General features: G+C 35.3%; 2 protein-coding genes across 3 annotated transcripts in view; one reads left to right on the top strand and one right to left on the bottom strand.

Annotated features, from left to right (window-relative positions):
- Window positions 1-23,183, bottom strand: part of LOC132049288 (small ribosomal subunit protein eS28-like) — an 83,919-nt gene that overhangs the window by 8,734 nt on the left and 52,002 nt on the right. The window lies entirely within an intron of this gene.
- Window positions 6,456-20,341, top strand: LOC132049286 (pre-mRNA-splicing factor prp12). 2 transcript variants are annotated; one of them, XM_059440033.1, is made up of 15 exons: window positions 6,456-6,671; window positions 11,156-11,290; window positions 11,378-11,457; window positions 11,594-11,677; window positions 11,808-11,895; window positions 11,993-12,147; window positions 12,320-14,330; window positions 14,718-15,028; window positions 15,211-15,520; window positions 15,616-15,771; window positions 16,234-16,375; window positions 16,618-16,694; window positions 17,805-17,944; window positions 18,671-18,779; window positions 19,625-20,341. In XM_059440033.1, the coding sequence occupies exons 1-15, from the start codon at window positions 6,474-6,476 to the stop codon at window positions 19,820-19,822; spliced, it is 4,194 nt and encodes a 1,397-aa protein (XP_059296016.1). In that variant the 5' UTR covers window positions 6,456-6,473; the 3' UTR covers window positions 19,823-20,341. The 2 variants fall into 2 exon arrangements, with proteins under 2 accessions (XP_059296016.1, XP_059296017.1); XM_059440034.1 differs by lacking the exon at window positions 6,456-6,671 and adding an exon at window positions 7,249-7,353.

The raw sequence follows: 23,183 nt of genomic DNA, 5'->3' as shown, positions 1-23,183 counted from the left end.
TGTTCTTGAGTACATAAGGAAGTTTCAGACGAATATGTGACACATTAGTTGAGGTTATGTACATTGACACAGTAAAAATATTTTGATACTACATGTGAAGTTTAATTGTAACAATATTTTAGTTATTTTTACAAGATTACCAAATCTAAAATTTATCCACACATATACATATACATGTAATTGTCTATTAAGTGATATGCAAATAAAAATATTTTTATACCATCTGTGTATAAAATTTAAATCACGAGAAGATTGAGTCAATATTCCATTTACTTTTAATTTGTGCTTAAGACTGAACATCTGGAGTGTGAACAATATAAAATGGAAGCTCAACTTCGATACATCATGAATTAGGATATCATAATAAGAAACAAATGTTAAAATTTACCTTAATCCTAAAAATTAGCTCATGCCATAAAAATTACTCGAGATTGGACCAAACACAAATTCGTGGGCCAAGTGACGCCTGACTGTTTCCCTTCCAATGATTAATATTTAATTCATAACATTTAAGATTTGCATTATATTTTGAACTAAAATTGGAGCTAAGTTTCTACGACGTAAATTTCAATTAATCGAAATAGTGAATGCTTAAAATAGAGCTTTGGCTTACCAACTCAATACTAATGCATGGGAAATGATGGCTGGCAGAAGCGAATCTAGGGCTCGGGGAGGATGTTCACCCGAACAATCTCGATAAAAAATTATACTATATATATATAAGACTTTTTTTTCATTTCTATATGTATATACATATTTTAAATATCCGGAATATAAGAGTAGAGGTTACCTCCTTGAAGGTCCAAATTCAAATCTCATGCACTATATGGCTGAGGGAAGCTGCTAGTCACCAACTTACACTCGTGAGATGAGCTTTATTATTACCGTACTCCTAAAAGTTGACTGACAGTACAGCTCATCCACTGTCTTATACTGTCATTCCCTGCTATTTCCATATTTCCACCGGCACCGACTTATGAATTTGTAAGATATCTCATCTTCTTTGCTTTTTTCTAATGTTGAAGTCATCGAAAACGGCATATGCTTTTTTCTTTTAAAAAAATTAAATCCTTTTCCGTACGCAGAACTTATTCACAAAATTTCAAATCTTAAATGGGAGTAGCTACTTTAGACGTGTGATCGATGTAGCAGATGCAATATTTTTTCTTAACCTGTCGGTTCAGCTATAGTCAAATATAATCTCTTTGCAAAGTGAGGGCATTCGATTTAAACTTAATTAGAAGGAATATAAACTCTGCTTGAATTTTATAAAGCTATAAACTCTCCTGACTCTCAACTCAAGTAATGTAAGTTGATTTGTAGCGCATACCGGTGCTTCGTTGAATCTTGAAGGAAATTGCAAGTAACACCTAAAGATTTACCAGCAATATCTCTTTAAGGACAATAAATTTTTGTGGCAAAGTCTTTCTTCGTCAATTTTATTTCCTACTTTCTAACAAAGATGCTTACAAAAAAATGTGGAATATTAGATGATTAAAAACTCATTGGTTATGAGATTTTTCGTTTGTGTGAGACGCAAATATCCCTTATAAATCGCAGGATAAATTAAAAGTTCAAAAAAAGAAAAAAGGATATATTTTCTTTAGCTTATCATATCCTCCAAAATTGCATATTACGGAAAGGGTGTATGATTCTCCCTTTGAGGTAGATATACAAACTGTATATGTTGCTGACATTGCATGAAACATGCATAAAGTTAGAATAAGGAGGTGGTACGTGCCAGGCCACTCTAAGAAAAATTACATCAGCTAACTTAGAAAATATTTTATAGTAATAGTCAGATGTTGATATTATAGAAGTTTTATGCTTATTGATTTAAAAAAACAAAGCTTGCAACCAATTTTTCCATTAAAAAGATGGTGTTTTTTTCGCTCTCCTTTATTTATTCCGCTTAACAACTTCTTATCTTTACCCTTAATATCTATCTATCTATCTTGTTGCAAGAACGAAAACTGTATTATAAGGAAAGCAAGAAAAATATATACTTCATTGTTGCAACCTTGCACGTGCACACGGTAGTGGCGGAAGGAAAATGGTAATTTTTTGGTTAACCATAACATATATATATATATATTTTACTTGCAGCATCACTTTAAGGTTTAGGACTACAATGATCATTTTTTCATACATTATGGACTATTTCGATTACGTGATATATATGAAGAACTAAAATGATCACTTTTCATACATTAAAGACTATTTCAATTTTGTGGTATATATAAAGGACTAACATAATATTTTTTTGCATACATTAAGGACTATTTTGGTTACATGATATATATATAAAGGACTAAAATAGTCCAAACTCATATATTAAGGACCGTTTTGATCATTTTCTCTTGTTTAACTAGTCACAATGAAAACAAATTAAAACTTGAACAATATTTTTTAAAAATTACATAAAAAAATACTTTTAGAATGATTAATTAATTGATGAAGAAGACAAGGAATAATCTATATATATATATATATATAAAGTTAGATATATACAAGGTGATGTGACACCTCTCTATGGACACCATTTCTATTTATCTTTTTTCTCAATTTTTTGACTTTTTCTCTTATATTTTTGCTGAAAAATAAAATCACTCTATCAATAACTCCATAATTATGTAGGTTCATTGCTGAATTAAAAGATAGAGGCATTTAAGATTATTAATACTCTTAATTATGTCAAATATGCTACTATGTGATATACCCACGTTCTTCCCCAATTAAGTGTCATTACTTCCTCAAATATATAACGTTAGTAAAGCAGCAAGCCTTTATACATATCACTGCCACTCCAAATTGTACAAATTATCGGAAAAAGGTAATAAATTAAAATTGCAATGAGAAAGAGAGTGAGTGTGCACTGAGGTTTTGATGGGTAGGAGGCTTTTGGTAGATCAGATTGTTATTGCACTTAAGTTTTCTGCAAGGGCAATACTAGAAGGAGTTATGTTACGTTGTTACATTTTATAATCTTCTTCAACTATAAAAAGGAGTTATGAAGTTGTGATCTAGAAGGCACAAGTTGCTATGTTTGGCCGTCGGTACATATATTTGCTCATCATTCTAGAAATGATCCAGATGATATATTTTATTTATGTAACAACAAGAAAATTATGTAAGCAACAAATTAATTTAATCATTTCACCTTTATATTATGCTAATAAGGTTTTTGTATCGTTTCCTCGTGAACTACCCCAAGTAATAAGGTTTTTGTATTGTTTCCTCATGAACTACCCAAAGTTGGATGCTATATTATTTTAGGACAGGTAATTACAAATAGTTTTTTTTTTCTTCCAACAATAGCATCACGTTCCAAAGTAAAGTACGATATAAATCAAGGAAGCGGTTCAAGATGTTGATAGTGTTTTATATCACTTCGCCTACGAATTGTTGCAAGTGCCGATCGATGTTTTTGTAAATTTTATGTTCATGTTCATGATCAGTGATATAACATTCGCGTTCATTTCATATTAAACAGTAATTCTCCTGAATTATTAATTGATTTTTGTTTTTTCCTTTTATTTGTAGTGATTATTCTTTTTAATATTCAACATTAGGAAATGAATATTAGATTGTGAACGAGAAAGTTTATGATTGTGCGAAGCACGAATATGGTCACTAGTTATAATTAGATTAACAAAATCTAAAGATCTCTCCATTTGGTCCCTCAGGCAAAGGCCACGTGGGAATGTGGAAGCTATGAATGACCGTTAAGTAAGTAGTTGTTAAGTGTACAATAACATCAAAATTCGGTGTTAAACATAAATATTGGTGTAATCTTGATAATTAAATTCATGAGAGTAATAGGACTCTCTCGTAATTCAGGGGTAATAGGACCTTCACATAGTTTAGGGGTGTAAATAATACGGAAAAATCAAATTCAGGATAAATAGAATCCTCGGTGTAAGTGACAATTTCGTCATAGTTAGGGTTCATTATGCCTTATCTCTAAAAATTACTCCCTCCGTTCGTTTTTGCTTGTCTTGTATACTGATGTAAAACGAGATAGAAGATAATGAGATTCAAGAGATAGTTAAGAAATTGAAGGGAGATATAGAAGAAAGAAAGAATAATCCCACAATTGAAGTAAAGTAGAGACAAACAAATATAGATTTGTAACCCTCTAATTTGAACACACAACTACAAGATTAAATTTAAGGGAGAGGAGAATTGAACTCATACATGAATAATCTCACTAAGAGATATTCAAGAGAGATCCAATGTCAAGATAAAGGGATAAAACCCACAAAATTTACAAAGAGTGTTCATCCATCAACATTGTTTAAAGATAATAATCTCCATCCTATTCTATTTATACTACTAGGGTTAACTAAGTAAGAAAAGACATAAATGCCCTTAATGACATGTACATTATACTATGATCAAAAGAATCCTAAAACATAATGTTAAGCTTTTCCTGTATTAGTTCTTGGCTTCCAAACTCTCTTGAAGCACTCTAAGCTCTTGATGTCAAGTAGAAGTCCTTCCATGCCATGAGTACTTTCTGGACTTGCATCATTCTCCCCTTCTTGAAAAGAATTCGACCTCGAATTCGAACCTTGCGAAACATAGAAGGGAATTAGTATCCAAACCAAAAATAAGCTTCCAAACAAATTACATACCACTCCAAGAAAATACACACTTTTATGATAGAGCCAAGAATCATGAAATTCCATAAAAATCAACTTTCCAAGCATAGTACCAAGAACTTGGCTCAAAAGCATACCACAATCATAAAATGGGTCAAAGAAATCAATAATTCTAAATATTAGAATTTTCAACTCAAAACTAATTTCTTCAACAACTTGGATCGAGTAGTTCTTCAATTCACAATTTGATTGTACTCCTCTAACCACAAGATTATGAGAACTAACAAGGTCATTCACAACCCTTAAATGCAAGTATGCATTTTCGGGATCAACCACAAATAACAATTCCAAAGCTTTCTTGAAATTCTCACTTAGCAACTCAAAACATGAATCAAATAGCAACATCAAAGAATTTTCACTAATCATAACAAAGTTGCTACTATAAAGGTCAACGGCATAGAAATTTACCTTCATGGCTTTAGAAAGTCCAAAAATATGCACTAGCCATTCAAACAAATCATTTTTGACTTTAAAAGACAATGATACCTCAAACCCTTTTGTAGCCCAAGAAGATGCTCTCAAGTATCTTACCTCTTTGTAGATCCTCTCTTGATGGTGTTTCACACATAAATCAAGAAGGTTAGTAAACTCATCAAAAGAAGGATTATCACGTTTACGCCCATGGATATTTGGCAATGCTTCAAATGGATCATGTTTACATTTCTTTCTATAAGCATCAAAACAGGTCTATGTGCGTCCGACCCTTCCAGACCCCCACTTGCGGGATCAAACTAGGTATGTTGTTGTTGTTGTAAATATCCATTTTTACTTATGCTGTTTGGAGAATCAATTTTTTTTTTTTTTTACTATTTCATACCTATTTTACCCTTGCTATTAATTATTGGATTGAAACTTCAGTGACTTGTTAGTGGCTGCACAACTTTTAAAGTAAGTTTGATTGATTTCAATCATTAGGTTACTTAGCAATAACTAGGGTGATATAGTAAATCTGTCATTCTATTTTTAGCTCCTTAATAGGCGTGTCAAATCAATACATGCAGAGGCGGACTCAGGATTTTAAGATGGCGGGGGCACTATTATCTTAACATAAAGGCCAACAAAATTTTTAATGACGACCAAGGGATAATCGTGTCGGACGCCGTCCTAATAAGCGTAAATGTGTGAAAGTACAAGTATATAGGTCAAATATGTGTAATAAATAATTTCTCAATTAAGTATATAGCAGTTGCAACCAACGTGCCCCGAAGACACTTTTCTTTGTTAGAGTGCACAATTAAATATATACTAATTTTTCAAGATATATACACATATATATATACACTAATTTCTCAAGGTATATACATATATATATATATAATTTTTTCGAAGGGTGGAGTGCACTTCCATGTAGGTCCGCCTCTGAATACATGAGTCATAAAAATGGATGGAGGGAGCAAATAAAATTAATACTTTTAAGTTTTATCAAAAGAATGATTAATTACTCAAGAAAACAAAGAGTAATTAGATTAACAAAATCTAAAGATCTCTCTCTCTCTCTATTTGGCCCCTCAGGCAAAGGCCACATGGAAATATAGGAGAATGGATGAATGACTGGTAAGTACTCCAATTGTTAATAGTGACACAAACCTACTCTTCTCTTCTTCTCTTCCTTCCCCCACAAAACTTCTACTGCTCCATACATTTACAAAATCTAAAGATGTGTCCACATGAATGAACGACTGGTAAGTAGTTGTTAACAGTGACACAAACCTTGTCTTGTCTTCTTCAACTCAACAAAATGCAATAAATAAACCCTAAGTTTTTTCGCTAATTGAAGAAAAGTGAAATCGAATGAACTAATCATTATTAATGGCGGTTTCGGAGGAAGAATCATCGACGTCATCATCATCATCATCAGCAGCAGCCGGTTGTAGCAGCAAATCACGATCAGGTGCTGCGCGTGGCGCGTGTTATTTGGCTAAAACTGTTCTTAGAGCAAGTGTTGTTTTACAAGTTGTTTATGGTCGTATTCGCTCTTCTACTTCTTACGACGTCGTTTTTGGCAAGGTAACACCGTTTTTAACTTCATTTGCGCTTTAGTTGTGAATTTCAATGTGTTGACTGTTATGTTTTGTAATTATTGGATTGAAATTGACTAGAAGAGAGCAAAATTAATGTAATAATGATGATTCTTTGATTAGCAAGGTTTTAACTTCATTTGTAGATTAAGTTTGTGAATTTCAATGTGTGTGTGTGTTTTTTTTTTTAAACCTTTGAGACTATTGTGACTTGTAATTATTGGATTGAAAATACTAGAAGAGAGCAAAATTGATGTAAAAAAAATCCAAAGGGAAGATAATTATGATGATTTGTTGATTAGCTATGCTGGGGAATTACTGTTTTATTATTGAAAATTTTAGTGGACTTGAAGGCGTTACCCTGGATTGATTAATTTTGATCGTTTTTGGCAAGGTAGCCAGGTTTTAACTTCATTTTCAGGTTAATTGTGTTTACCATGTGAATTTCAATGTGTTTTTTTTTTTTTTTAATTCGATCGTTTGTTTTGAAATTATTGGATTGAAATTGGCCTGGAGAGAGCAAAATTGATGTTCAAAAAATAAGGCCAACGGGAAGCTAAACGGTGATTTTTTGATTAGCTATGCTAGGGAATTACTCATGTAATATTGAAAAGTTTAGCAGACTTAAAGGCATCACCCTGGATTGCTTAGTTCAGGTCGTTTTTGGCAAGGTATCCAGGTTTTAACTTCATTTTCAGGTTAATTGTGTTTACCATGTGAATTTTTTTGTGTTTTTTTTCCTTCGACTGTTTGTTTTGAAATTAGTGGATTGAAATTGGCCTGGAGAGAGCAAAATTGATGTAAAAAAACATATGGCCAACGGGAAGCTAATAACGATGATTATTTGATTAGCTATGATAGGAAATTACTCATGTGTTACTGAAAACTTTAGAAGACTTAAAAGTGCTACAATGGATTGCTTAATCTGGATAGGATCTCTTATAAATCGTTTAGATTAGTATATCTTAATATAATTTGAATGATGACTGGTATATTTGAAATTATTAGATTGAAATTGGCCCGGACAGAGCAAAATTGATATAAAAAGAAACATATGTCCGACTTAGGATTCTGTTTAGGGAAGCTAAAACCTAGGATTGTTTGACTAAGGAAGGTAGGATGTCCACAGACCTTACCCCTACCTTTTTTGGGTAGAGAGGTTGTTTCCGATAGACCCTTGGCTCAAAAGAAATGTATATTAATGTAATTTGAATGACAACTAGTATATTTGAAAGTAATGTGTAATGGAATGAGGATGATTATTCCAAAGAGGAGGTTAGGCTTCCATGTCGGCTCTGTCTTTAGATATGGATTAACTTAAGTAAAAGAACTATTATTCTGCGATTGATCATAGTTGATTGATCTATTTTTATCTTGATCCTGCAACTATTTTTGGGGTTCCAGTTGCTCTTTCCGCAGTCTTTTCCCCCTTATGTTCTATTTAAAGCAAGTGGGTTGCGCCAATGGTCAATAACCGGGAATGCTGCACCACTATTCCCGTTTTAGGAATCCTACAAATCTCTTTGTGAGACTCTCTTCTCCTTTTGATGTTTGAAACTGTTGATATCTTATGAGCAGGCTAATATCTATGAGAGGAAAGTGTCATGATTTAAATCCTTATGTCAATACAATTTCAACCATAATCCAGTTATTTTGTGGATTAATTTAGAGGGAAGAAGTAGAATAGCCGTATTTAGAAGGTTGTATTATCACAGTTTCAAGACAAAAGAAATACAATGTTAAGTTTGTGTATAAAGCTTTTAATGTAATAATATGTTGCCACTTTATTCTTTTCACGTACATATTCAATCTCTGGAAGAAGTACTTTTTCTTAATCGCGGGAACAACCACTTGCAGAAATGCAAGGTAAGGTTTTGTACATAAGTCCAATGTGGTCCAGTCCTTCCCGAAACCCACGCATAGTGCACCGGGCTGTCCTTTTATCCTGTTTTATGTAACCTAGTGTTGCCGGTTTGCCAAAATTTCTATAAGCGCCCCTGGTTTTCAATAATACCAAGCTCTCTGTCTGTGATTTTGTGTCCTTCACTTGATGAAATTTTTGTTGGTCAAGTGTTTTGGTCCAAAAATAAAACTGGCCTGTACACCTATTAGAAATTAGCTTTTTCCAAAATATGGAACTATCTCAAAATGTTTAATAGTCTATCTACCCTTCTCAACAGACAACTCAGTTCCATTAGTAACTAGAGGGACTTCCAGGTTGCTATCTGCATACTCACCAGCCACCACTAGCCGATTCCAGTAATAGGAAGAGAAATCTACACAATCAAAGGTCATATTGAACTGATCTGATCCCCTGACTTTAACCTGACCTCACTGCATATTGAAGGCTTAATTTCTTCTGGAGCATACATGCTCTTGTACCTTGAAGCAAATGGAAATTGAACTTTCCATCGTTTAGAGAATTAGTACTAGTGGAAGGTGTGATTCCAAATTGTCTGGATAATAGTACACCGACCAAAATATGTTTTTAGCCGCGCTGGAGATTAGACGACCATATTTTTCTTGAGATATGGCACTTCTGTTTTCATATTCCTATCAGGTAAGACCAGTTAATTGCATGATGGTTATACAAACTTTTGTTTATTGGCTAATGGGAAGGCGGAATGAAAATTGTCCACAGGTTGAGCTTGCCATCAAAAGCTTGAAACATGTGTGAGATCCATTCACTTTATCAATAACCAAGCTGGATATGGTCTATAGGCATTTGCCTTTTCTATTAATTCTTGTTCACTTGCTAAAAAGCCTTTTTTTGGGTGGTGGGTGGGAGGTTGAAGAAATATATTTGATGGCAGTTGTTCTACTTGTATTTTTTTCTGCTTGTATTTTTCATCCTCTTATTACCTGATCATGCTGATCTATTTTTCAGTATATTATAACCCTCAGGGGTTGGCCTGGTGGCAATTGACTTGAGCCTTGGGTGCTCCCTTTCAAGGTCTCAAGATCCATCGGACTGGGGAAACCCTGAATTACCCGTGGTGCACTTGCGGGAAACTCCTTGCCGAGGGCCTGTGCACCCTCGGGATTAGTCGGGGCTCAAAGAGACTCGGACACCCGTGCTTAATCAATTTTTTTTTTTTTTCAGTATATTACATTTTGCTTCTTTTTCATCTCAGAATTATTGACAATCGATTAGGTTATTAAAAAATTGTTGTACCTCCATTAATAAGGCTCATCTGTAACACAATTGGAAAAAACATAATAGCTCACATGGGGAATATTATTATAGTTTAATTAATTACACTATCGTAGTTACATTTCAGAATTCTATGTTATAGAAGTTATAATATTCAGCCACCATTCAATCCTTTTACCCTGCTTCTATTTGTATCTCTGAATCTTAGGACGTGTTGACGTATTTGGCTTCTAGATCGATGCCCATATTAGATGCTTTTGCCTTATTTTTTCCAGGTCTATGTTGAGGTTGTACTAAGTACTCAAATCTGGGCAGAAACATAGATTCTATTTGTTTGAAATGGCAGTTTTGTACAGTAATTAGAGGAGAAAAATTTAACATGTTACTCGCTATGGGAGTCCTAGACCATATTCCTACATATACCCATCTTCTCAGCTTGGGGTGGAGATCAGCTTCTTCATCTCTTCAAATAGATTCTTTTTATTTTTAAATAAGATTTCTTGAAATAGATTTACTAGTTGAAATGTGTCATACTAATCTTATCAAAGTATCTACGGTTATTGTGGCAAGAAATTGAGTTGCTACTTCTGCTTTTACTAGCTATTTTAGATTCTCTAGAATGATGTTCTAAATCTGTAGCTCTAAACATACTCCATAAGTTGTTTAACATATGCCTGTGCTAGCTATTGCACATCTTTTACCCAAGATGTTGCACAAATGCATACACTATGAGTTCTTCTTTCAAGAATGTTTGTTACTACTCCAGAAAACCCAATATCTCCAGATCAACTTGATTGCCGAAGTACCAATCTCTTTATTCTTTTACTTGAAGGCTAAACAACTTCTTATATTAAAGGTTTGTGTGGCCTGCTCATATTTTAATGCCGATAGCTACTGAATGAAGAACCTTTTATACCAATAGCTTGTTGCAGATACTGGGACTGGCCTGTGTATATTCATGACAAGTCATTCCTACATGCAGCTGTTTTTCTGCTGCCTAACTGCAAGAGGCACTTTTTCTATTATTACTCGCTTCTTTGGTGTGTATTTTCTGGCTAAAGGGGACAGATAGGCATTATATTTGTCATTCACTGCCTTTTATTTTATTAAGATAGTTTTTAGTAGCTCTTGCATGTCTCTTAATCTCTAGATGCATGAATTATAGTATCGTATGCTTATGTAGCACAGAGTATGCTGCGTGCTTAATGATTGATTCCTTGCATATGGGCTTCAACATGTTGTTGAAATGTTATCTACTTGGTTTACAGTTTTTAATTAGCAAGTTTCAGTCTGTGACATGACATTGGCTTTTGATGCAGGAAACATCTATAGAGCTGGTGATTATAGATGAAGATGGAATTGTGCAATCTATTTGTGAGCAGCCTGTATTTGGCATAATAAAAGATATAGCTGTCTTGCCCTGGAATGAGAAGTTTCGTGCTGGAAGCCCACAGGTGTCTTAGATTGTTTCTTCCGACTAATCTTATATATCTAAGGTTTTATACTCATAGCATTTTCCTTTCACTTTTTCTTTTAAATAGCTTCTGGGCAAGGATCTCTTGGTTGTTATTTCAGATTCAGGGAAGCTGTCAGTTCTCAGATTCTGCAACGAAATGCACAGGTTAATTGTTCTTCAACTGCATTTTTTTTCTTTTTATTTTTGTTTCACATAATATGAGCAGTTATTGTTTTAAATCTTAATTTAGCTAAGACAGTCATTTTTCTCATTAAGGCTTACCTATGCATTGTTCACATAGGTTTTTCGCTGTAACACATGTTCAACTTTCATCTCCTGGAAATCCGAGAGATCAAATTGGAAGGATGTTAGCTATTGCGTCCAAGTAAGTTGTATTATTGATGGACAGATGAAACCAATTAGATGGTCGGCAACAATTGAAATCAGTCACCTTAGGCTACTACTTAGAGATTCTAGATGTCCATGTTGGTAATATCTCACTCTGCTCTTTGCAGTGGCTGTTTCATTGCTGCTAGTGCTTATGAAGACAGATTGGCTCTTTTCTCCCGCTCTGCTTCAGCTGGCAGTGATATAATTGATAAGGTTAATATTTTTGCACACATGTCCTGCTAGATATGTATGCAACTTAATCCCTTGAATAGCTATTCTATTCTACTGATGTTTTTAATAATGATACTAGAGAATCTTTTGTCCCACTGACAATCAAGGGAAGATCGAGACTGCCAGTGGTTTCACCAGTTTCAGTGGTACCATATGGAGCATGTGCTTTATCTCAAAAGATGTTCGTCAACAAAATAAGGATTACAATCCTGTATTGGCCATTCTTCTGAATAGGTAGGATGATGGATGAAGTTCGCAAACCTAAGTAATTGTCAGATTTGCAATTGTCAAAATGTCTTTGTGATGCAAAAGTGGGTTTGTTCTTTTATAGTTGCGTATAACAAATCGTCATCGTCTAATTTCTGGTTTGCTAGTATTGATACGGTGTTTCAAATCGGCCCTGCAGGAGGAGATCATATAGGAGTGAGATCATGTTGATAGAGTGGAAAACGAAGGAGCATTCACTCCATGTAATATATCAGTATTCTGAACCTGGACCACTAGCACATCATATCGTAGAAGTTCCTCAATCTTATGGACTTATGTTAGTATTTCGTGCTGGGGATGCTATTGTGATGGACTTCAAAGATCCTTATAACCCTTGTTTTCCTTATCGAATAAGTTTAAATTTTACAGCTCCTTCAGTTGAGGAGCAGAATTTTGTAGAAGAGACTATTAGAATTCCCGATATTATTGACGAAGAAGGTATATATAGCGTTGCTGCATCTGCATTGCTTGAGCTTAGCGACTTGAATAAAAATGACCCAATGAACATTGATGATGATAGCAATGTAAAGCCGGGTTCAAATTTCGCCTGCTCATGGAGTTGGAATCCTGAAAATGAGAACAATCCTAGGATGATATTTTGTGCTGATTCTGGAGAGCTTTTCTTGATCGATTTTCTATTTGATCCTGATGGTGTGAAAATATCTATGTCTGATTGTCTTTACAAGACTCTACCAGCCAAGGCACTTTTGTGGGTGAGGGGTGGATTTTTGGCGGTTATTGTTGAGATGGGTGATGGCATGGTCTTAAAAGTTGAAGAGGGAAGACTTGTTTATAGAAGTCCAATCCAAAATATTGCACCAATATTGGATATGTCGGTTGTGGATTACCATGATGAGAAACATGATCAAATGTTTGCATGCTGTGGAATGGCACCTGAAGGATCTTTAAGAGTTATACGTAGTGGCATCAGCGTAGAGAAATTGTTGAAAACTGCTCCTATATACCAGGGTATTACTGGAACTTGGACAGTTAAAATGAAACTTGCTGATTCTTATCATTCTTTCCTTGTACTGTCATTTGTTGAAGAGACCAGGGTGCTATCTGTTGGTGTGAGCTTTTCTGATGTAACTGACTTCATGGGTTTCCAACCTGATGTTTGCACGTTGGCATGTGGTCTTGTGGGCGATGGTATGCTGGTGCAAATCCACCAGACTGCTGTGAGACTGTGTGTACCTATTACTGCTGCACATCCAGATGGTATTGATTTGTCGTCACCAACTTTCACCTCGTGGTCCCCTGATAACATGACAATAAGCCTGGGAGCTGTTGGCCCTAATTTGATAGTTGTTGCAACTTCCAGTCCATGTTTCTTATTCATTCTTGGCATCAGGACCATATCAGCCCATCATATTGAAATATACCAGATGCAACATGTGAAATTGCAAGATGAACTCTCCTGCATTTCCATCCCCCAAAGACGGCTTGAGCAAACATCTTTTATCTCTAGAACTAGTTATACAAATGGAGTTCCTCTGGATTCTCTTCCAGCCGGATTGGACATCAGTAGAACCTTCGTTATTGGTACACATAAGCCTTCTGTAGAAGTTCTATCATTTACTTCTGATAAGGGCGTGAGTGTTCTTGCTGTAGGGTCTATAACCTTAACAAACACTCTTGGAACAACGATAAGTGGCTGCATCCCTCAAGACGTAAGACTTGTACTCGTCGATCGGCTTTATGTTCTCTCAGGATTGAGGAATGGTATGCTACTCAGATTTGAGTGGCCTTCTATCTCGACAGTTTCCTCACTAGTCTCGCCTGGCCTTCAAACTTTTGATAATTCCTGTATGGCTAATTGCACTAGTTCCTCAATTTTTGCATCTCAGAATTTTAGAACTCAAACTATGCAAGTGTCCAGTTTATTGGATAAGACGAAGGGTTTTCCTGTTTATCTGCAGTTAGTTGCAGTTCGTCGGATTGGCATCACTCCTGTTTTTTTGATTCCATTGAATGATTCTCTTGATGCTGATGTGATCGCTCTAAGCGATAGGCCCTGGCTGTTGCAAACTGCAAGACATAGCCTCTCGTATACTTCAATATCTTTTCCACCTTCCACACATGTTACTCCAGTCTGTTCAACTGAATGTCCCAAGGGAATTATCTTTGTTGCGGAAAACAGTCTTCACTTGGTAAGAGAAAAAAATCCACATTCTATTGATAACAAAGCTCAACATTGATGTTTCACCTCCCTAGTTGCACTTGTAATTTACATATTATATGCTGGATAGGCAAGTACAAGCCATATGATGGGTGGATTTCTTCTTGTTGCCCTCATATCAGGTTGATGGCAGCTGTTCAATATCACTTTATTCATGTCGCCAGTGATCCTGTTTGCATGATTTCCCTATCTCATCCCCATCCCTTTCCCCACCCCCATCCCCCCAAAAAAAAGGAAAATAAATATAGAAAGAAAACTAAAGAAAGAGAGGTCGAGTGTGTAGTTGTATATATTGATCTTGGTCTTTGTTCACCTTTAATAGTAGGACAAAATAGCCATCTTTTTTTTATTGTTTCAGGTGGAAATGGTGCCTAGTAAACGGCTTAATGTGCAGAAATTTCATTTTGGCGGCACTCCTCGAAAGGTTCTATATCATAGTGACAGCAGGTTGTTGCTTGTATTAAGGACTGATCTCACTGATGATTTATGTTCATCTGATGTCTGTTGCATAGATCCTCTCAGTGGATCAGTGTTATCATCCTTTAAGTTTGAGTCTGGGGAGATGGGAAAATGCATGGAGTTGGTAAAAGTCGGAAACGAACAAGTTCTTGTTGTTGGAACTAGTCTCTCTTCTGGTCCAGCTATAATGCCTAGTGGTGAAGCTGAAAGGTTAGTGCCATCTGCTAAAAGGTTATAGCATTTTACCTCCATATATCTACCAAGTGTTTACTGTAATAGATTTTATTTTCTTTCCTAATAATGTATCTTTTCTAGGTAAATCTTTGTTTGTCTGAAGTGTATACATGAATTGCATGTTATTATTTTATTTTAATAAAGATAACTTTTCACAGTACAAAGGGCCGTCTAATAGTTCTTTGCGTCGAGCAAATGCAAAACTCAGATAGTGGATCAATTGCATTTTCTTCGAGGGCGGGATCATCTTCTCAACGGACTTCACCTTTCCGTGAGATTTGTGGATATGAACAGCTGTCTAGCAGTAGTCTCTGTAGCAGTCCTGATGATAACAGCTGTGACGGGATTAAACTCGAGGAAAGTGAAGCATGGCACTTAAGATTAGGTTATTCAACCACTTGGCCTGGAATGGTGCTTGCAGTCTGCCCGTATCTTGATCGTTATTTCTTGGCCTCTGCGGGTAATTGTGTAAGTTGAAATAAATCTCACCTGTGGACTTTCTTGCAAAGTTAGTATTACCTCTTACTAAAAATATGTTGCTTCTTTTTTCATTCTCCCTGCAGTTTTATGTTTGTGGTTTTCCAAATGATAATTCCCCAAGAGTCAGACGCTTAGCAGTAGGGAGAACACGTTTTATGATCATGACTCTTACTGCACACTTCACTAGAATTGCTGTTGGTGATTGTCGCGATGGCATCCTCTTCTACTCGTATCAGGAGGTGAGTAGCTAGAGTTGATCTTACTTTTAAAACCTCTGTTTCTGGGTTGTTCGTGTTTTGTTGGGCATTGGTTGTTTGTATTCCATTAAGTGGCTGGAAATATGGAAATCCTCTTAACCCTCAGGGGTTGGCCTGGTGGCAATTGACTTGAGCCTTGGGGTGCTCCCTTTCAAGGTCTCAAGTTCGAAACCCGCTGGGTGCAAACAATTTCTGAGGGCCATCAGACTGGGGAAACCCTGAATTACCCGTGGTGCACTTGCGGAAACTCCTTGCCGAGGGCCTGTGCACCCCCGGGATTAGTCGGGGCTCAAAGAGACTCGGACACCCGGTGCTTAATCAAAAAAAAAAAATATGGAAATCCTCTTTCTAGGTTGATGTTTACAGGGGACATGAAGATACTTACCACCTTGCATTGGTAGATTTGGAAACTTTGTTGCCTTACAAGCTATGTTCTTCTGTCAGGATGCAAGAAAACTAGAGCAAGTTTACTGTGACCCTGTCCAGAGGTTAGTTGCTGATTGCACTCTTATAGATGGAGACACAGCTGCTGTTTCAGATCGAAAGGGGAGTCTAGCCATTTTATCATGTTTGAATCACTTGGAAGGTAAATTCGACTTACCATATCTATGTGAAATCCGATTTCTAGAATACAACTGCTAAGAAAAGAAAGATCAGGCTCTCTGTACATATTTACTGGTTTATGCTACCTTTTCTATTACTTTTACTAGCTGAGATTCTTATGACACATCCTCATCATCTTGTTTCTCATACTTTTCTTCGTCTACTAACCGTTTCTAATTTAAATCCTTTACTTTTTTTTTTTTTTTTAATGGCTTTGTTTTGCAGATAATTCCAGTACAGAATGCAATCTAGCTCTAACTTGTTCGTTCTACATGGGTGAGATAGCTATAAGAATTCGAAAGGTAAGCATTTGGCTGGAGCTTTTCAGTTTTGGATGATGGATTTAGGCCATTTTTGTCAAAGATGATTGTTTTTAAGCCCTATAATGCAGCTGCCTTTTGTTTTTTCCTTATGAAGTAATATACAATAACAACATACCCACTGTAATCCCACGAGTGGGATCTGAGGAGGTAGAGTGTTCGCAGACCTTACCCCTACCATGAAGATATAGAGAGGCTGTTTTCCTTATGAAGTAATATAAATGATATAAACAAACCACATCTAATATTTGTCGTAGGAAAGTAGGAGCACTTTCCTATAGGTGCACTTTCCTATAGGAGATAATGGTTGGATGCCAAGATGGACATTTATGGTATTTGTGGTCCAGAAAGCAGAAAGAATGGATATTATAGGATACATAGAAGATGACTAATCCAACACAGGCATGAACACACACGGAATTTGTGATAGACCAGAAAATTCGATGTTAGGTGATATTTCATACCTAAGGGATCTGAAAAGACAAAAATCGCCTTTTACTGCATTGCAAGGTCACGAACCACTGAACCAGTTACTAAATCCTCTATCTTAACATTTATGTATTATCTTAGAGATGGTGCGGTTGAGGTTCTGATTGGACAAACATGAACAATTTCCTCGGTTCTGAATTTGGTGCTTGAGGAGACGGAGAGGAAAAAATCTTTTCTATTCTCGTATAGCAAATTGTCTGATTTCATTGTTTATTTACTTTTTTTACTATAAAAATTGTATTTTGTAGTATATATTTAACTAAACAGTATTCAATTTCAATTCAGATAATTCTTATACTTCTTCTAAGTCAATCAATTTAATATGAAGTTAGTTGTTTACACATGTATTCTTAAGTTTAAATTAAATCAATACTCGAGCACCTTCACTTTAAAAAAGAGTGATACTGACTTGAGAAATCGTAAATGATTTAATGTAGTCATTCTGAAACCTGCTTTGAGTTTTGCTTATTCCCACAGATTGTTAACAGTTTGATGGAATGGGATATGAACTTTGATGATTTACGAAAAATGCTGCAGCATCATTTCCTTGACTTTAATTTTGGTGGCAGCGTCAATTGATTTGACAAATATTATCTGTTGCAGGGGTCATTCTCCTATAAACTTCCAGCAGATGATGCACTTAGGGGCTGTCAAGTTGCCAGCAACGTCGGTGACATATCACAAAATAGTATCATGGCTAGTACGCTTTTAGGAAGCATAATTATTTTCATTCCTCTTACTAGGTATCTTAAAACATCCTGTCAAATCTACTGTTCATCTTCATCTTCATCTTCATCTTCATCGGATGTGCTTTGGTCATTCTTCGACTCTGTACCTTCTATGTCCCATGCATCTTTTAGTCTTTTGGTCTAGTACGTGAGCTGCTAACTTAAAATATGATTATCATCTTGCTTTAGCTCCTCAGATCAATCAGCAAATTGTCTGATTTCATTGTTAAAGAATTAATGTATGCATTTATAGCTGTCCCAGCATGTTGGCTCTACTGCAGCATTAGAATGCCAGTTTTGGGACTTCTCTTGGTTCTTGTTTGTGTGATTCAAACTGATTGAATTCAACTATTCTTTTGAATGGCTAGTATAGGGCATCCCGAGTTGGATTTTCCTGCTTTGCAGTTGTTTAGGAGTTCTTAGTCTCTCTAAGTACTGTATCTGGTGTCTTCTTTTCTTCTTACCCCACTCCTTGCAGTCCTGCGGAAATGGGAGAGGAAAAAGGGATTGGAAAATTGGATAGGAAGTGGTCATAAGTAGTTTGAAGTATATTGGTGTTCTGCTTTATCCATAAAGGGAGATGCTAATCTGTTGTTAAAAAGTAATTATTTGTAACACGGATCAAATGTTGAAGGATGTTTAAGTGAATGCCAAAATGTAGTATTTTCAATTGGCTTTATCTATTTTCTCTGCAAAAACTTAATTGTTGAAGTAGCTCTGAAGAGATTCACTTTCTCACAGGGAGGAATATGATCTCTTAGAAGCAGTACAGGCTAGGCTTGTCATCCATCCACTGACTGCTCCTATATTGGGAAACGACCATACTGAATTTCGCTCTCGTGGAAGTGTGGTAAGCGATGTATTTTTTGTTATAGATCTAAAGAACTTCTAGTACTTTTTTTATGTTCTAGTACCTTTTATTTTATTATTATTATTATTAGTATTTTTTTTTATACGTATAATGTTGTGGGAGTAACATGGTCAATGAGGATTCGTATAGCCGATCCCGACTTGCTTGAGACTGAGGCGTAGTAGTGGTTGTTGGTGTTGTAAGTTGTTTTGAAGTTCTTAACTTATTTAATTCCTGTTTTGCAAGGTGAGGTTTCTAGTCAAACCCGATGAATGTTTTGTGAAAATGAATATTTAGATACTCCGTATTATGTTAAATTGAAATATCTCACTCTTGAGAAAGAATAAAGAGCAGCAAAGAGTCTATAGCCTTTGGCTATTTAAAGATTTTGTTTTGTTCAAGAATAGGGCTACAATTCACATGCTACTCATTGTGCTCATGTCAAAGGAGCAAAAAATAGAATGTCCTAGTAAGAACGTGAACAAGGACAATGTGATTGATAGCCTAGTGGAAAGGACCACACACCTCCTACCATGTGCTAGGTGGGGGGGGGTTAAGCCACCAAGGGAATAAAGTGGGAAAGGGCCATGGTTGACTGCTAAGTCGGGGGGTTTGCTGGAGTAGGGTTTACCATATCACACGAAAAAGAAGCAGCAGCAGAAATGTGAACAGAGGAATATGTGACCAGAGTCTTGCTGTCTATAAGTTCTCATTTTCCTTGAAAAAGTGTTTTAGGTTTGCAAGGCGGAAACTAGTGAGACATGTTTTTTATTTTACTGTTTACAAATCCGCCTGAAACTGTCACTCATCATTCTTGTGGCGTCTTTGGCTTTTTCAAATTACAGTCTAAGGCACCTAAAGCTCTGGATGGTGATATGCTTGCTCAGTTCTTGGAGCTTACTAGTATGCAACAAGAAGCTGTATTAGCATTGCCTCTTGCCGCACAAAACACGATTACGTTCAATTCAAAGCAATCTCCTGCTCCAATTACTGTTAATCAGGTTGTGCGACTGCTAGAACGTGTTCATTATGCCCTCAACTGAATATCAAGGTTATCTTTGTCCTGGTGCTTTGAGAGCTGTTAACTTGGTCTTTGATTGACTGCCAAATCAAGTGGCTTTGCAGCCTTGGTCCAGACTAATGTCAGTGCCAATGCCAATGCCATCAGGTCATTCTTTGGAAGCCAAAGTGATCTGTGATTGCCTGAAGATGTTTAAAGCTGGATCTAACATTGTCTACATGGGAGGCTACTCTGCTTTTGTTTAGGGGTGGGGTTGTGGGGTGGTGGAGGGCGGTGGGGGTTGCAGGTGCAGGGTGCCTCCTTCATGATCATTGTCTGTACACAGTTCTGTATGGAAATTTTTGAGTTCATGTACAACGCCTTTGTTTCGTTTGGAAGAGGGGGGTTTTTCCTGAGACTCTTTACTGTAAATGATGCGCTGCAGTAGCTTCATTAAATTGTAAATATGTCTGTACAACAATATTCTTTTTGAGAGTTGAGACCTTGTTTCTTGTTCACGTACAATATCACGCAACTGTCGCCCCTTTTCTTTTTTATCTTTTATCTGTTTCGCTCTTTCGACAATGCTGCTGCTGTTTTTATATTTTGTCCTCTGGAAGTAACAAATGGTACTTCAAATTGGCTTTGATGCTGTACCTTTAGATTTCTAATCATTTTCAGGCTGGAATGCAACAGAGCTGTAAACATTCCTTCGTTTCATGTTATTTGTTTTTGTCATAGGTATTCGGATAAGAAATATATTTAATAACTTTATTTGTAAGATTATTTATTACGATATCCTTTATCTTTTTTGAATATATATTAATTAATAAGTATTTCACTAATTGGAGAATTAAGGGTGAAATTGAAAATAATGCTTGGAACTGAAAAAAAACTCAAGCAGGTACTATCATTTACAAACTCATGATAAACATCATTAGCCAGCAAGCATATGATGGTATCCTTGAGTAACACGTATATGCCAAATGTGCATTAATGCTATCCTTGGACCAAATATCATCCGTCGGTTTATACCATGTGAGAGTTTGTGTCCTTTTATCCGTCAAGTCTTCATGCACAAAATTATTCAGAATTTATTTTCAAATAATTGAGGTGTGTCGATTAAAAAAAAGAAAAAGAACGTGCACCTAGACTTAAATTGTTCAAGCCGACAAGGTAGTAAATTGTTATGCGTCATGTAGGATGGGACATGGTCCATTTTGTTAGTGTGATATAAACTGAAAATTTTGCATGAGTGGAGTGGATTTAATGCAAGGCTTTCACACGTACCTAAACGAATAAATGATCATATCATAGATATACTTATAATAGAAGAGATGACAAGAGCCATTAATTTAAAAAGCTGACAACTGGTTGATTCAAATCGTGTGGTTAGCGGTTGGATGTATTTTGATGCCTTGATTGCAGAGTACAACTAATTAAAGCTTTTTTCGGTCTAGGTATTGATCTGTATGAATGTTGCCTAACTGGAGCTCATATATGTACATGCACTAATTGTAGACTAGTCACTTGCCGTATCTAACAAAAAGAGATTGCTAGTAATCCAATTCATTATGGCGATATTTAATTAAGCATTATATATATGAGCAAATAAGTTACAAATAATGTCTGATACTACATTTGTTATTTGATAAGATAATAAAATTTAAGAGTTCCGTTGTCTTACGTACATAAGATAAATTAAGGGTGAGTGCTTATCAATTAGTGTGTAACTTACTACTCCATCCGGATAAAAAAGAGTGTCCACTTAGCCATTTGCACACCCCTTAAGAAAATACTAACTTCTAGACAAAAATAGGTAATTTGACTAAACTACCTCTAATTAAATAGGTATTGACATTTGATCACATAGCACTTAATAGGGGCAAATGTGGAAAAATAAGATTAATTCTTTCTTGAATATTGATAAGTGGACACTCTTTTGACCCAAGAAACAAAGGCTAAGTGACACATTTTTTTTTATCCGGAGGAAGTATAGTAAAGTTAATATACATTATTTAACCATGGCTAAGTAATTTAGTGATGTATATATGTTTCAACATCTGTCATGTCTTCATTGGTTTGGTGTAAAACACTAATATTGTCTTCGTTTATCGTATTGTAATAGAAAATTAAATGGTTAAGTTCCACGAAAAAAACATTTCAATAAAACAAGTTACATCACTGATCGATGATCATATAGTAGATATCCCTGTTGAGACAATAGTATGCATCCATGTTATTTTATGTAATCATAAAGTTGAAAATGTGTCTTATTAATTTTGAAATTGCCAGTAAAGTGGGGACACAGCCATATATCTTAATCCAATCGTCTAGTTTTGACTCTTCAAAGAATGTGTCCTATTTTGTTACCATTTGCATTCAACGAGCAATTGAACTTTTGGCTGCTTTTATGGGTCACTTTAAGAGGAATTGTATAACTTCACAAGAGCTCTTTGTTCTTTGGATAATCTTGAAGATGTACATTATTAGAATTACAAAATAATAATTGAAGAAGTATGATGAATTTAAGTTGTTTGGTCACGAGCTAGCTAGGTATGAAATTATAACACGTGACAGTAGAATATTATAAATGAGTAGCTGTGGATTATAGAACTTTGTGGTACAAAAGTTTTGAATTAGCTTAGTTTAGTTTTAAAAACTTTAGATTCAAATTTATTTGGTATTTACTAGGGTAAAACGTCAAAACTCTCTATATATAAAGCGAAATGGAACAAGTTTTCTCTCCTATCCATTATAAGTGTCTCCTTCAATTCATACTCCTATCGTTATCAAAGGGGCTCAAGTTAATTTGCTCTTATAGGGTAATTTTAGCAACTAATTAAAGGCAAATTTTAGACCATTTGCAAAGTTCAAGGGCAAATTACATTTTTTTCTCTCTTTTGTCCAAAATTTTGACAAACAAATTGTTTAAATTAAACGAAGTATAATTCTGAGTTAGTAAGTATGAATAACCTATAAAAGAGGATGAATACATGTTGGAGTACATCAATTTAAAAATGGAAGTGTGAATTTTTATATTCTTTATACCGCCAACGAAAAAAAGGATATATCGAATTTGCCCTTAACCTTGGCAAATAATTTAAGAGAATTTCACTTTTACTGCTACCATTAGCCCATAAAGGCACACTCGAGCCATTTTGATACATCAAGAGTAGTTACGAGACACTTTTAACGGAGAATAAAAATTGTTTCATTTCGTATAATCTAAGGGAATTTTTGACCATTTACCATTCTTACTATATGCAAGTTTTTTTTAGTTAGTAAAGCTAAACAACTTATTTTTTTTTAAAATAAGGGGGCTTATTATAATTCTGTAGATTGTGGACCATTTGTATACCACTAATTAAATTTAGATTTAAAACAAAAGATATAACGAAATA

This window comes from Lycium ferocissimum, chromosome 3, assembly GCF_029784015.1.
Source record: "Lycium ferocissimum isolate CSIRO_LF1 chromosome 3, AGI_CSIRO_Lferr_CH_V1, whole genome shotgun sequence".
NCBI classification, from domain to species: Eukaryota; Viridiplantae; Streptophyta; class Magnoliopsida; order Solanales; family Solanaceae; genus Lycium; species Lycium ferocissimum.
The sequence above is the reverse complement of the archived record's forward strand: the minus strand, read 5'-3'. Positions and strand labels throughout refer to the sequence as shown.

Excerpts from the sequence above, each read along its gene's own strand:
- LOC132049286 (XM_059440033.1), top strand. The coding sequence starts at position 6,474 with ATGGCGGTTTCGGAGGAAGAATCATCGACGTCATCATCATCATCATCA. Across the intron at positions 14,331-14,717 it reads CGGAAAACAGTCTTCACTTG|GTGGAAATGGTGCCTAGTAA; the intron begins GTAAGAGAAAAA and ends TTATTGTTTCAG. Across the intron at positions 16,376-16,617 it reads ATGTTTGAATCACTTGGAAG|ATAATTCCAGTACAGAATGC; the intron begins GTAAATTCGACT and ends TTTGTTTTGCAG.